Source organism: Amborella trichopoda, chromosome 1 (assembly GCF_054954075.1).
Source record: "Amborella trichopoda isolate Santa Cruz 75 chromosome 1, AtrichopodaSantaCruz75HAP2 v2.0, whole genome shotgun sequence".
NCBI lineage: Eukaryota > Viridiplantae > Streptophyta > Magnoliopsida > Amborellales > Amborellaceae > Amborella > Amborella trichopoda.
Genome location: NC_142336.1, coordinates 3,978,200 through 3,993,478, shown reverse-complemented (window position 1 = coordinate 3,993,478; position 15,279 = coordinate 3,978,200). Strand labels below are relative to the sequence as shown.

Sequence of the window (15,279 nt, the reverse complement as noted above, 5' to 3'; positions counted from 1 at the left end):
GATCTAATGATTCCATATTAAAACAAAAAATAGTATGAGTCGGGGGACACATTTATACAGTTGTGTCCCCCGAGTATCAAACATCCATCTTTAAGATGGATGTAAATTTGTGGCCCCTCCTAAAAGAATAAAATCTAGCAGTTAAAAAATTTTCCCCAAAAGATTTTCCTTCTAGCTTTAATTTTTTATTTATTTTTACTAACGATCTTCTATTAGAGACTATAAATATCTAAAAAATTAGGTACAACTTCCATCTAAAAAATTTAGATAAAAAAAAAGGCAGCATATTTACATGTGAGTCCTAGGGCACATAGAAACCTTGTCTTTTTTTAAAAATACTGGTCATAATATTGCATTTTTTTCTATTTTTTACTGCCAAACAAAGAGGAGTTACTAGTAAAGCCCTTGTCTACGATGTAATGTAGGATATTTGGGGAGGTTAATTTGGTGACTTTCCAACGAACTCAACGTCGGAGGGCTCCACGTTTTAAAGCCGCGGGTCAAATCTCGCCAAGAAAGATATCGACCTCAGTAATTATGGATTTGGAAATAAATGAGTTTTTTAATTTTTTATTTTTTTTACCAATATTAATCAAATTTTATTGAAAATAAAGGATATTACGACGAAAGGACTACAACATCTATTTACCAAAAAAAAAAAGAAAAAACTACATCTTCTGCAACCATAACCGAAGAAGTGGAAGCACCAAACTTAGCCAAGGAAGCAACCATAACCGAAGAAGAGGAAGCACCAAATTTAGCCAAAGAATCAGCCACATCGCTCCCGATAAATATGGGCAGAAGATATTAGGAGATTATTCGATATATTTAAGATTTGCAGATATAACGATCTCAATTTTCGAGAGATTCGTATCTCTCTCTTGCACCAAATAATCACGTTATGTGAGTCATCTTCAACCACCAAAGCCGAACCCAAGTTTTTAGCCTTAAAAATCTTCAATCCCTCAAGTTCAACATGGTTAGCAGTTGTATCCCGAGCTGGTTCAGAAGTAGAAGATAACCTTCCTATTCAAATCCCGCACCACCTCACCAAACCCAGTCGGCCCATGATTACCCAAGAAACTACCGTCAAAGTTTAGTTTTAAGCCACCCAAGAGCTGTGGAGTCCAAAATGACTTCGGTCGACACCTCGTAAAATACAAATTATAAAGATTATTGAGGTTCAGAGATACATCGACTTCAAAAATGGCCAGGTCGTCAGGTACAACAAACACCCAACACCAAATGGAATGCTTGATTATGTTGAGAAGTCTATCAAATGGTAGACTGATCCCCTCATTTTTTTTCTTTTGTTCTTCTTTGTCCAAACCTCCCATAAGATTGCAGCTAAGGAAATTTGCCACACCCTCTAACTAGCCTTTGGGAGATGGGGAAAATTAAAGTTGGTAGCCACACCAAGCACACTTTGAGACATTGCCAAGGAAACCCCCACTCGAGCCATGAACTAGGACCAAATCCTTGTTGCCACAGAACAATGCATAAATAGATAGGCCCTGATTCACCATCCTCCTTACATATCAGATATATATTTGGGAGGATCTTACATCTATTGAAAAGATTATCCACAATTAAAACCTTATTTTGAACCGCCAAACAAAACAATATTTGGACTTTATGAGGTATCGGCCACTTCCAAAACGTGGCCACATGGGGTAAAGATGACCTAACCCGGTCATGAAAGAGAAGTAGGTAGAGAGATTTTACCTAGACCACTAGACTCAATATTCCATACTATCTCATCCTCAATTTCCCTATGAATAACGACCTTATTGAGCAAATTCCATGAGGGCAAAGTAGCTAGAAATAGTTGTTTCATTTATCATGCTGTAGCTAAAATTAATATTCCATACCACTCCATCTCCCCTAAAATCAACCAACTAAAAAATCTTGGCATTAGGCTGTATTATTTTGTCAAACACATCCGGGAATACCCATTTAAGTGGCATCTCCCCAACCCATTTTTGGTGCTAAAAGGAAATATTATTACCATCCCCAACATCCACCTAATATTACTAAGAATTGGACGCAAAAAAACTGAACGGCTTCGACTACCATTCCCACCCCCAATCCAAACCCCAAACCTATTCATTCCATATTTGTGAGCAAGGATTTGGAACCATATATGACCTCTAAGGGTAAGACTATGCCACTTCACTTTTAGGTGTGCATAATATATCCCATCGCAAATGATGAAATTTTTTATTCTCAACATTTGAAACCCACAAAAAATTTCTCATCATCTTCTCTATTTTTTTTAGTATTGAGGTCAGCATCTCTATAACAGACATCTAGTAGAGATAGGTAAATTTGCCAAGCGTGACTATAAAACAGTTACACTTCCTCCCAACGACAGGCATTTTAATTTCCATATATCAAGTTTTACTTGGACTCTATACAATACATAATTCTATACAGAGATGGATGCCCTCCCAACTGAAATAGGAATCCCCAAATAAATAAGAGGAAAAGAGCCCACTTTACAACACAAATTTTTTTTTTTTTAAATAATTTATCTTGTAACACATTTCTGGACTATCTATTTTCTAATGCTCTCATACTTGCCAGAATTATAATATTTTTAGAGCTTCAAATTCATAATTAGATGCAAAAATATATTCTTATTGATGGTAAAAGTTTCTCACATCAAAACTATATTTTTCGATGACGTTTTAACATTGGATGCAGTTTCTAGAAGGCCTAGGCCTTATAAAAAACTCGAATCCTCATTTGAAAGTACTTTGAATATCGAAATATTTTATGATGGCTCTAAAATCAATTTCCAACATTGACTATAAAATTTAAAGTTAAAAAAATAGTACAGATTTTGCAAATATATGAACATTTATTTTAAAGGCAAAATGGACCATCTAGATAATTTATTACAATTTATACTATTTTTAGATCTTGAAATCCTAATTTTTATCCACAACTGCAATGGTCAAGGCCGAGATGAAAGACACAAAGTTTGTTTGAAGCCAGAATTGCAATTTTTTTTGAGTTTTGAAATAAGGCTTTATTTATTTTGATAACAATACAACTCTATCAAAGCATTTTCCTGAGAATGGGGTTGGGGTCATCGTGGTAGCACTACTTGTGCCCCAGCTAAAGTCTAGGCTTCTATTATCACATAACATATTCAAAAACCACAAATGATTTAAAAAATGGATAGGGGCTCGTCATCCCCCCTGAATTACCTAAAAAAAAAAAAACCATTTTCCTTTAACATTACAGATACTCATCCCTCAAAAACTCTATTTTTCGATAAGTTTGTTATTGCACTAAAACATTGCTTTTGTTCCAAAAATTTGTTATCCCTCAAAACTCAAATGGCCTCATGTATTTAACAATATTTAGATATTAAAATATCTAAATATTAAAATAACAATGTATTTAAAATATCAATGTCTTTAACAATCCAAAAATTAAAATGTCAATGTATTTAACAATATTTAGACCTGGACTTGGACCCAATCCAAAATGTAAAATATCAATGTATTTAACAATATTTAGATATTACATATATTGGACCCCAATCAAGAAATTAGATATTACATATATTTAGGGGTACGGTTTGTATAGAGCCTATACTCTAAACAATCAAATTAAAGCCCATCTTCAAAAAGTGTCGAGAAATGCGGTTTCAATACTGGAAATCTTTGTGATAGCCTTCAAACATAATTTCATCTTTATTTATAAAGTTTAAAGCTTAAAAAATAATGTAGATCGACATATCTATGAAAACTTGAAAATCTTGAAAATTGACGGTCCAAAAACGCATTATAAAATACACTATTTCCAAAACTTGAAATCCGTTTTTTTCTCATATCCATACATCTTCGATGTCAAGATGATTAATTTGAGTATATTTGGGCATCAAAACAACATCTTCTAGTAAAAGTTTTGAGATAGGTTCAAATTTGATGGTTTAAAGCCTCAGCTTTATATAAACTTTTCCCTATATTTAGATATTTACATATATATTGGACCCCACCTGGACCTGGATCCAATCAAAAAATTAAAAAATCAATGTATTTAACAATATTTAAATATTACATAAATTGGGGCTCAAAATATATTGCAGGACCCAGACCCAATCGGATCTGGACCTGGACCCAGACCAAGACCCAAATAGCATTGAGTTCCAAGGGGTTTGAATCCATTGCCACCCGTTACAGTATCTCGGCCAATAAGGGGTTACTTGAGGGTACTTTCGATATTTGAAAGAAGTAAAAGGCCTTTTACCAATTATCTCACTCCGTTGCGAAGAGAGACCGTTACCTCGAGACCCACGAACCCACTTTCGATATTCCAAACCAAATGATGGGCATTTATGTAACCTCTCACTAAATCTCTCTCTTTCTCTCCCTTCCTTGGATCGATCGCTCCGGACAAGACGTAGTAAACTAAGAACTCCACTTTCTCTGATACCCACCCTTTCTCTCTCCGACCCTCCCAGCTAGAATCTAGATACAGTCTCTTTCTCTCTCTAAAACTTAAATCCACATTTCTCTCTCTAGTCTCTCTCTATCTAGATTCTGAGCTACAGCTTAGAGCCTCTGCCTCTCTCTCTCTCCCTCTGTCCGAGCTCACCTCAAAATCGGAATCTCCTCTCTGTCTCTCTATCTAGGAGGCTATTGCCGGTCGCCGGGAAACTTCGAAACTCGCCGGGGAATCCGTCCTGTCAAACCGCCGGAAAACCCACCGATCCAGCTGCGAAAAACCGGAAATCTCAGGTGGGTTCTTTCTGCTTTCTCTCTCTAAAATCTCAGCGGGCTCTCTACCCCTCTAAAATATCTGGTGGGCTCTCTCTCTAATCTCAGGTGTCCTCTCTCGCCTTCTGAAATCTCAGGTGGGTTCTCTCTTTCATAACGGGAAATCTCAGGTGGGTTCTCTCTCTGATAACGGGAAATCTCAGGTGGGTTCTCTATCTGATAAAGAATAATTTCGGGTTGTTTCTCTCTAGACCTGCCCAAGAAATCTCCGCTGTTCTCTGTCTACGTTAACTTTACTGACAAGCCATTTCCAGTCCGCCCCAAAAAACCGATAGATTCACGGACCTGCTGGGAAATCAATTACCCGGCCGGAAAATAAAGAACCGGCTGGGAATACCAGGAAGAAACCAAGGGACTCGCCGGGAATTCAGGGGAAATCTAGGGGACCTAACAGAGAAGAAACCAGGAACGGTTTGTTGGGAGAGAGAATACCAGAAACTAGCGAGACTATAAACCAGGATTCCTCTGCAAAAACTAGGAATCATCTGAGGAAACCCTTACAACTCTTCGGCTGAAAACTAGGAATAGTGGAGAAACGCCAAAGAAGCCCCATAAAAACCCACTTCTATTGAGAAGTTGAGAACCCATCTGGTGATAAAACCAGAATCCTTGGGAGAAACGCCAAATGGAAAACAGGGCCGAGTTGGAGGGAAAAGTCATTAATCCTTCACAAAAAACAGGGCTTAGTTGATGAAAAAACCAGGTTTGGCATGAAAACCGCCAAAACGAAGAAAGGGAACCCAGTTTGTTAAGACTTACCTGAGAAAGCCTGAAAACTACCAAAATCTCAGTGACCCACCATAAAAACCAGCACCCAGATGATTAAAAGACCAGAGGAACCTGTCCGAAAATCCCAGAAACACCTGAAAACCCAATCTCTGGCCATAAAATCCGTGAGTCAACATTAGAAAAGCAGGGACCACCATAAAAGCCAGGACCCAATCAATAGGAAACGAATTAAAACCAGGACCCAACAATAGAAAAACCAGGGACCACTGTAAAATATCCGGACACCAGTCGATAGAAAACCAGGTAGTAGCTGGAAATGCACAGGAGAACCACCAAAAAATCAACCGGAAAACTGAGGGAATGGCCAGGCAACCATCATTGACATCAAAATGAAAGACGAGGATGGAAACAACAACAATTGGTTCTCTCGGTGGGAGGACGACCTCCCCCCCCCTGAAGAACTCATGCCCCTCTCTCAATCCCTCATAACCCCTGACCTCGCTCAGGCCTTCCAAATCCATAAGCTGCCCGATCCCCCTGGCCCCCTGCCTGAGCTTTCTGAGCTGCCCGAGCACCCTGTCCAGTTGCCCGAACCATCCTCTCCTCCCGAGCTGCTAAGCTCCGACGAGCCTGCCCGAACTCTTAAGAGGCCCCGACTTGTTTGGACTCCCCAACTTCATAAACGATTTGTCGATGCGGTTGCGCACTTGGGTATCAAAAACGCAGTGCCAAAAACTATAATGCAGCTTATGAATGTTGATGGGTTGACTAGAGAGAATGTGGCTAGTCATTTGCAAAAGTATAGGCTCTATCTTAAGAGAATGCAGGGGCTTTCACCAGAGGCTCAAGGGCAAGGTACCCATGACCACCTTTTCAGCCAGGCAGGGCACCATCACCACCATGGGTTAGTGCACCATAGGGGAGCAGAGGATGTGTTTTCAGGGCAAGTCGGGTTAACGACCATACATAATGCCCATCATCAATTTCACCACCATCATCAGAGTCCGTATCAGAGTCAGGGCCATCATCATCAGCAGCATCATATTGCCAGTGGGGGCGTGGGGTTCTTTGATCATAGATTTTTGGGTAGGCCGCAGCATCATCAAGGAATGGTGGGGGGGAAGGGTGGGGGTGGGGCCAGGAGGGGTATTGGGGCCGGCGACAGCAGCAGCAGGGATTGGGGGAGGGGTGGTGCAGGTAGAGGATGTGGAGGGCTCGTCGCCCCCACGCAAGGTGCTCACGCTCTTCCCGACCGCAGATGATTGATTGCTCTCTTTCTCTCTCTCCCTCCCCCCTCCCCCTGTGTCTACCTCTATCTATTTCTCTCCTCCTCTCTTTTTATTGTGTGGGCATGGTGGCATGGGAGGATTTGGGGCATCATATCTCCCATGGATTGTGTTGTCCTTTCACTGCTAATAATCTCTCTCTCTCTCTCTCTCTCTCTCTCTCTCCTTGTGTATGTTAAATTGCGGATGTGTTCGGGCAATAGGGAAGGATATTGGCGGTCTTTGCTCCCAATGGTAGTCCTATCGTTTCTCTAATTATTGTTTATTGAGCTCTCTCTTTCTCTCCTCCTTGAATTGGTTTTTGTACGTGGGCTTTTCTTTGGGTCGATTATGTTGTTTGTGCGATGGGATCGGGAATAAGGGGTTGAGGGTGATATATGAGTTGGACTGATTTATTTGTTCCAATTGGGTTCTTGTTCTGAAAATTGGGATTTGATCGGTCTATCTTAATCATTGTGGGATTATAAGTGGGAAATCTTTATTATTGTTCTTCGAATATTCATACTTGCTCGCATGATATTTTCTTTTGTTTGTGGGGCCATTACTTATGGGGTTGATTAATGAGTTCAAAGGTTATCAATTTTATTCTTGTGATTGAGTATTTTGTAGTTTTGATCTTTGTTACTGATTGAATTTTTTTCTCTTCTCTTTTATGTAGTTGCTTCTTTCCATTTGGGTTTTGATTTCTTGTTTGAATGGCCATTTTTAGAGAAGAATAGAGAAACATGATTCATGCAGCAGACCCAAAATAAGAGTAACATTTTGGTAAGATCTCTAGTTTGGCAAAATTTGCTTTTCAAGACCACACCTCAGGTCTAATGCAGTTTGCCATGTCTTGGTCCTGGATTATTTTGAGTCAAGTGGGCTTTTAGGGTTGTCTGGATCCTCAGTTTTGGAAGTGGCATAGGGATCATGCATCTGCTGAGCTTTGTCTTCTTTTCCATTGTCCTCAGTCTAGTTTAATGTGTTAGATGAGGTTGATTGGAGGTGGAGCCATGTTAGCGGATCCTTAGTCGGTTGTGCTTGCTTAGTAGCATTTAATGATGCCCTAGTCTTTTTATTTGGGTGTTATTTGGGTGGGGGGGGAGGAGGGGGGGCGGGGGAGAGGTTGGAACCTAATTTTGAACCCTGATGTATTAATTCTCACTAACCTATGGGTGATTCTGCGAAACACTTGGAAATTATATTCAGCCACCAGCTTTCCTCAATTCATGCTTTCTTTCTTCTTTGAAAGAAAAATCTCAAGATTTTGGTCCCCTCTTTTTTTCGTATTGTGCGGGTTGGCATGCACAATTGGCGGATTGCACCCAAAGCTGTTATATTTATCTAGGAAATTTTGAGGGAATAGTAGAATTAGCAAGAAACAAAGCCAAACACAAGCATATTTCACCCCAAGCTAAAAGCCTAATCTTTTTTTCTCTTTCAAATTCTAAAAATCATGTGGAATGATCCCCTCAAGGCCCCACACATCTCTTATATATTATAATTTAATGTTCTAAGTACAAAAAGTATTTAAACAAATAATACATTGACCTATATATCCTAACTTACTTACAATTACAGTACCCATGAATAGTTCTCATGAACAGTAATTGTGAATAGTACTCATGAAATAATTTAAAAAAAAAAAAAAAAACTCTAGAATCTCTAAAAACTTAGAAATAAACCCTAAACTGAAACTTTAATATAAATCCTTCAAAATTGAATAAAAATTAGAAATAAGTAAATTTTCCCTCCATCATTCACCCATGGATGGAGACAACTCATCCTCAAGTTTCGAAATGTGCTAAGATGAATCCAATATCAAAACTACTTTTTTCAACATTCTTTTTCTTTGTCGGCTCAGATATTATTCGTGGTAAAAGAATTTCTCAAGAAATGGATCCTTATATGCATTTTGATGAATCAATGGAAATTTATCAAATACGGCTATCCATGAACTCCTATTGAAAATCGTGTAGGAAACTTCAAACCCAATTTATTGCTCATTAGAGGTTTTTGGACATCTATTTCATTACTTCATGAAATTAGGGTCACAATTTGTGGTTTATGAGTTGACTACATTTCATCTGCTCTACTTTGATTCTAGTAGCCTAAATTTTTTGAATACTTTATCTCTTTGATAGTAATGAGATCCTCAAGGCCATGATTTGGATGAGTCCTACTGTTGCCTTCTCTCCATATTCTTCACCCTCTTCGAAAGTCTCTTCATAATCATCTTAATCCTTATCATAGATTGGATCTCCTAAGAAATCTTATTGTCATCTGGGTATATATCGAATATTGGTGATGATTCCTAATCTACAACTTGATGATTTTCAATGCAATCTGTGTCAAAATCAATAATTTCATCTTTCAAATCAAAAACTCTTAAGTGATGTTCCCCACATCTAAGTCTTCTATCACTGTCCTCATCAATTGACTCCTTACGCGGAGCGCGAAAGTGAAAAGGCTTGTGCTCGATATCCTCTTGGGTTGATAGATCATTGTCTTACTCATTATCAAGGGCCGCAAATTGCTGCATTAGCTGCTGAACTGGTCTTTCAAGTTCCTCAATTTTATCATCTATGGGATCACCAAGCGTGTCTATGAAAATCCCCTGCTACAGCTCCTTCTCACTGCCATGGGTTCACCAAAACCTAGGCAAATAATCGACAAAACTCGCTGAAAAGTAAGATGTAGGTTGATTTGGCAAAAATTAGCCCAAAATCAGCAAAACCTAAACCCCAATGTAACTTCCCTGCTTTGTTGTTGATTTAGGACACCACAAATCTACACTACAGTACTGTTCGTACATTGCTACAGTACTCCCATACAGTGTTATGGTAACTTTCGTATACTTCCATGAGTTTGTGAATGCACAGTTCTAGTGAATTGTCTTCAACAGAGAATACAGTCACATGTTTTGGACCAAATAAAATGTCAAACACATCGCAACATCTCAATAAAACATTCGGCACTACCTAATCATGAAACCCCTTCATGTCAATCTTGGCAAATACAACATGAGAATTTAGTATGGGAAAGTAAGTTTCTCAATAAGGAGCTTCAGTTTGCCATGGTACGCAATGAATTGTCTTCAACAGAACACACCTGTTTTGGACCTAATAAAATATCATAAACATCGCAACCTCTCAATAAAACATTTGGCACTAGCCGCACTACCTGATCATGAAACACCTTCATGGTAATCTTGGCAAATACAACGTGAGAAATAGTACGGGAAAGTAAGATTCTCAATAAACAGCTTCATTTTGCCATGGTACACAATTTACTGCTTCACCTCTATCAAGAGCATACTTCTTTGTCCAAATAAGGAAAGCACATTCTAGTGCAACATAAATTTTAAGAGAAACCATTTTGCACATGCATTTCCACTAGTTCTAATCCCTGATGTCCAAGGCCATGTATGGTAGGAATGCTATAAGCATACTGATTTGCATACCAACAATATGGGCAATACTTAACTGCCATCAACAATAGTGCTAGATGCGCATGTCTATCATCTTTGACGAATATGCACTTTTCCCCAATTTTGATGAGACCCTATTCAAGAAAACAAGAGAGACATATGTTGCAAATTACTGCATCTGTCACAAAAACTTTATCCATCATGTTTATGTTTTGTCCACATGGAAAATTGTAGCATTTGTAGCACATATACATAGTATTATTGTCCATGAACTTACCTGAGATAACTCGCTTACAACTCTAAAATGGGTTAGATGAATGCATTGCAGTCACGAGCTCTTTCCATTAGGACTTTGTGAGTTGTTGGGGCTCTCCACTCAAAACAAAGCAATAGCTCAGCGCAATCACCCCCATTTTCACCATCATAAACACTGTCACCACCATTTTCTTCTTGGCTAATAGCATGTTCTTCATTGAAGATAGGACCTTCTTCTTTCTTTTCATCAACTAACTTCTTCATCATAAATTGATTTTTCTACCAAACTCGAATCCTTATCAAGGTACACATCAAAGATTGATAGTAAGTCCCCATGATCACTATAGCTCACATCTAGCTCCTCTTCATAATACTTTGGGATCTCAACCGTGACACTGATTTCCCACCTCCTACTTTCCCTATCCGTATGATCAGCTACCTTTTTCCTTGGAGCTTGATCATGGAAGGGATTTATGGATTCCTTATCTGCCTTGATCTCATACTCTTGAGATGGGGCTTCCATCGACGGCAAATGCAGGGCTAGGGTTTCGACTAATCTCCTCAGATCTGCAATCCCTTTATGCGAACTAGCACCAAATACTTCTAAGGTTGCCGCTTTTCATTTGTGCAGAGGCATGGTTGTTGGACTCCAATACTGTGCTACAATACCATCCTTATTGATCGTTGTGCTCTAATACCAATTTGATGTAGGAAAATTCGAGAGAACAGTAAAATCAGCAAGGAACAAGCCAAACACAAGCATAATTCAAAGAAACCTAGGGTTTCTTCTCCTTACACCAAGCTAGGGTTATAAACGGCCCATACATATGGAATCATGTGGAATGACCCCCTCAAAGCCCCATACACCTCTTATATATTATAATTTAATGTTCTAAGTACAAAAAATATTCCAAATACATTGATCCATATATCCCAACTTAAAATTCGTAATGACAGTTTTACCTCCATGAACTGTAGCCCTTGAGCAGTACTCATGAATAGTATTGTGAATAGTACTCATGAAGTAAATAAAAAAAATAAAAACCCTAGATCCCTAAAAAGTAAAAAAAACTCTAGAAATAAACCCTAAAACTAAAACTACAATATACATCATTCGAAATTGAACAAAAATTAAAATTAAGAATAATTTTACCCTCCACCATATATGCATGGGTAGTCTCACTTCTCTTAATTTATTCTGTTGCTCTCTTCTCATTGTTTGTTGTCATTTACATTATGGCATAAAGTAACTAAGGATACTATGATGTCCATACATAGGCCTAGCTTATGTTTGGTGGGGTGTTTACTAGTATTTGCCCCTATGATGATTCTTTTGTGTTAGACTGCAAAAGTTGACTTACCCAAAAAAAAGACTGCAAAAGTTGCATACTTACCAAAAGTAAGTTAAACCCCTCCAAGTTTTGGATGAGTAAACGCAATTCAATGTTTAATTTGGTCCTTTGTGAGATATGGGGGGGGCTGCATCTGCTGCATCATTATCTGATATGGGCTCTTGCTGTACTGATTTACATACTATTGAACATGTGAGATCTAGAAGACCTTTGGATAGTGATTCAGGTTGAGAGTAGTTGACTCTCTTTTTCCTGGCTTATATCACTACGGATTGTGCACAATCAACATCTCTCAGAAAAAAAAGAAAATGCTACACAGTATCAAGTTTACCATCTTCTTAGTAGCACACGCCTCTTAGAATTTGGTTCCTGAAATCTATTAGGCTGATGTTTAGAGATGCTTTCTCAAAGATAAGATCTCCCTAGAAGATCTCCTTGATTCCCATACCTCGAAATTATCGGCTGTAAATTGTCTATCCATTTTTCTTCACACTCGCAAGTTGAGTTATCTTGTCAGGCATTGCTTCCAAAGTTCTTTGGAATTCTCATACTAAAAAAGTGTTGCCATTGTTTTGATCCTACTCATAGTTGCTAGAGAAGTTCACTCGTTGTTGATTTCTTTGGATTTGAAGGCTTCCACAAGTCTCAACAGTCCTATAAAATGGAGTTTTTCATTATTATACTGGATGACACTTTCCTTTCTTTCAATAATTTTGCCAGTGCTTTCGCTCCATCTTCTCTCTGGTAGTAATTGTTCTTCAAGTTGCAGTTCCTTGAATCTTTAATTATGCTGGTGTGTCGTGTCACCTGCCATGTCATGGATCTGAAGCTTGAACAAGTGCTTGAAATCGTTACTGGCCATTCTGCCTCAAAATCAGGTACCAAACCTTCTTCAATTTCTTTTCATATTTGTCATCCTTCAATGCAGCATATACGATTTTCCATTATCTTTTCGCATCTAATAGAGCTTAGTCATCTGCTACTATGTCTGACCACGAGTCCCATTCATTTGAAAGAGCCTCCTTCTCATGTCTGTTAAAGAGAATTCCATACCGAGCAAGGTAGGCGCTCTAGAGAAGAGCAAAACTTGGGATCTGGAATTTCTCTGTATGCCAAATGGCTATCTTGTTGTTTATTGAATTTGGTTCCTAGATGACAAGAAGTCCCCCACTGGGTACTATATTTCTAGAGAAACAACCTTCTATACAATTAAGGTTAGATTGATCATTGTTGGCTTTTCCTTTGTAAAGGCCAATCCAGAAAGCCCTCTGAGGGTGCCCATGAGTACATCTAAAATTTTAAATTCTCGGACCTTTTCTATCAAAGAAATCTTTCAGTCCTCTGAAACCATTTAATTGTCAATAGATTCTCATGAGATTCACAATGGTCTGAGTAATCCATGTTGGTCATGGTGCCTTCCCCTATTATCAAATGTGGATGGTGTTTTTTCTTCCCATGGTTGATTCTTTGCAATTCCAATGTGCTTCTCATTAAAAATTTTACATACTCTCTGTCTTACAAACATGGCTTCTTAGCTTTTGCCGTGTATGATCATTTCATTTAGGACCAAATATTCTCTTAGGGGAAGATCTGCAAGTTTCTTTTTTAAGGTGGTATATCGGCTACCAATTCTTCTGATACTCTCTCAAGCTGGAATATCATTCAATTTTCCCTTTTTAATTCTTTCTTGGAGTATGAAAAATCTTCCACCGATAAGACAAATGTAATGCATCAATTCTTTTGTACGAAGGTTCTAATTTGCATGGAGTTTATAATTTGATTGTTCCCGCTGAGATTAACTGACTGCTAATTGCTATCTGATGTACCATACATCAATTTTCCAAATGAAAAGCATCTACTTTTCGAAGTGGGATCAACCCTATGGTGTCTTTCGATACTTTTTATTTGGGGACTTGTTGATAGAGAAAACATAATCTTTAGAGAGAGAGGGAATAATGCAAGGTGAGATAGTCAATCAAAATGAGCTAAATCTCATGGAGTCTAGTTTAAAGCTTTGAGTTCAAGAGCCGAGTATAGGCATGCAGTCTATGATAAGAAACAATGCTGATTCTTAGAGGATTCAGAACTGCCATTTCCTTTGTGTATCATTGTATCTCATTCTATTATCAGTCAAAGTTGAACATGAGTCCTTTGGTTTCAGTGTAAAAAGAGAACAGGGTTTTCTAAGAAATATATTATCAGACCTCATGTTGGAATAGTGCTTAGAACTTGTAGTCCTAATGGGTTTTGCCCTACATAAATCAATGGCTCAAACCGTGTAGGGCCGATCAAGACTTTTGAGGTCAGAGAAAATGGCCATTATGAGTATGTCCTTGTGATCCGATTGGAGAATTAGTCTATTCGGAAGGTCGGGAGCAGGAAGCGGTCTTTGCACCCTGCCATGCCACCATGTGGTGGTTCAGTGGTGCTCCCGATTGAGTCTACCTGAGTCCACTTTTAGTCTCAAGACAAAAGATATATTCTTTCAGAAACTAAGGTTTGCTGCAGAGGCTTGTGGGGTTGAATCAAGATTCACGGATCTGATTCGGGCAAAAGACAAATCAAGCAGCGAAGTTGGATCCCTACCGACGAACTACCCAGGGAAAAAAAAGAAGAGGTGCATGTTGTTCACTTGTAGCTGCCAATCATTTGTGCCCCACTGAGGTATTTACTGCAATGAGATGAGGAGGAAACCAGAAAGAGCTGAGGAGAGGGAATTGTGCTGTGCTGAGATTCATCTAGTCTTCCATTGAGTTAAATGTTGGGTTTCAAAGATGCAATAGGCCTATCCATTTAACGTTCCTAATTATCTTTCACTGTGATGGTGAAGGCAACATAAAGATCTGGTTGGTCAGTTTGCTAGAGAGAGAGAGAGAGAGAGAGAGAGAGAGAGCACTCCCATGAAGCCAAGGCATGATTTGAAAGAACTCTTGGCAGGTTAAAGTTGGGAATAACGTAAGGATGTCTCGTGTGTGTGAGAGAGAGAGAGAGAGAGAGAGCACTCCCAAGAAGCCAAGGCATGAGTTGAAAGACTCTTGAGAGGTTAAAGTTGGGAATAATCCAAGGATGTTTCATGAGAGAGAGAGAGAGCACTAGTAAGAAGCTTTGGGATGAGTATTTCTTGAGAGGTTAAAGTTGGGGTCAAACTAGGGATGTTTCCTTATGTAAATTCCTATATTTTAACTACGAAGAAAAATTATACAAGGTGCCGACTTTATATTGTAGAAATAAGGAATGCTTAAAATATCTACTTGAAAAGGTCATTTTGATATTTAAAAAGAGAAATGATCTTATAGAATCCGCTTCCACCCATGTGTGTAAGATCCCAAAGGATCACTATTAAATTTGACGTGGATCTATTGAAAAATCAAGTCTCACATCCATGTGATAACTTTTTTTGGGATTCATGCTAACTTTAATTATGATCTTTTGGGGTCCTATATACATGGGTG

At 38.6% G+C, this 15,279-nt stretch overlaps 1 protein-coding gene across 1 annotated transcript; it reads left to right on the top strand.

Moving 5' to 3' along the window:
• The first annotated feature begins 5,766 nt into the window (after window positions 1-5,766).
• On the top strand, window positions 5,767-7,388 carry LOC18427126 (Homeodomain-like superfamily protein). Its single transcript, XM_088857672.1, has one exon. It carries the CDS (start codon window positions 5,912-5,914, stop codon window positions 6,782-6,784), a length of 873 nt encoding a protein of 290 aa, XP_088713798.1. The 5' UTR covers window positions 5,767-5,911; the 3' UTR covers window positions 6,785-7,388.
• Window positions 7,389-15,279: the final 7,891 nt, after the last annotated feature.

Coding starts and splice junctions, on each gene's coding strand:
- LOC18427126 (XM_088857672.1), top strand. CDS start 5,912: ATGAAAGACGAGGATGGAAACAACAACAATTGGTTCTCTCGGTGGGAG.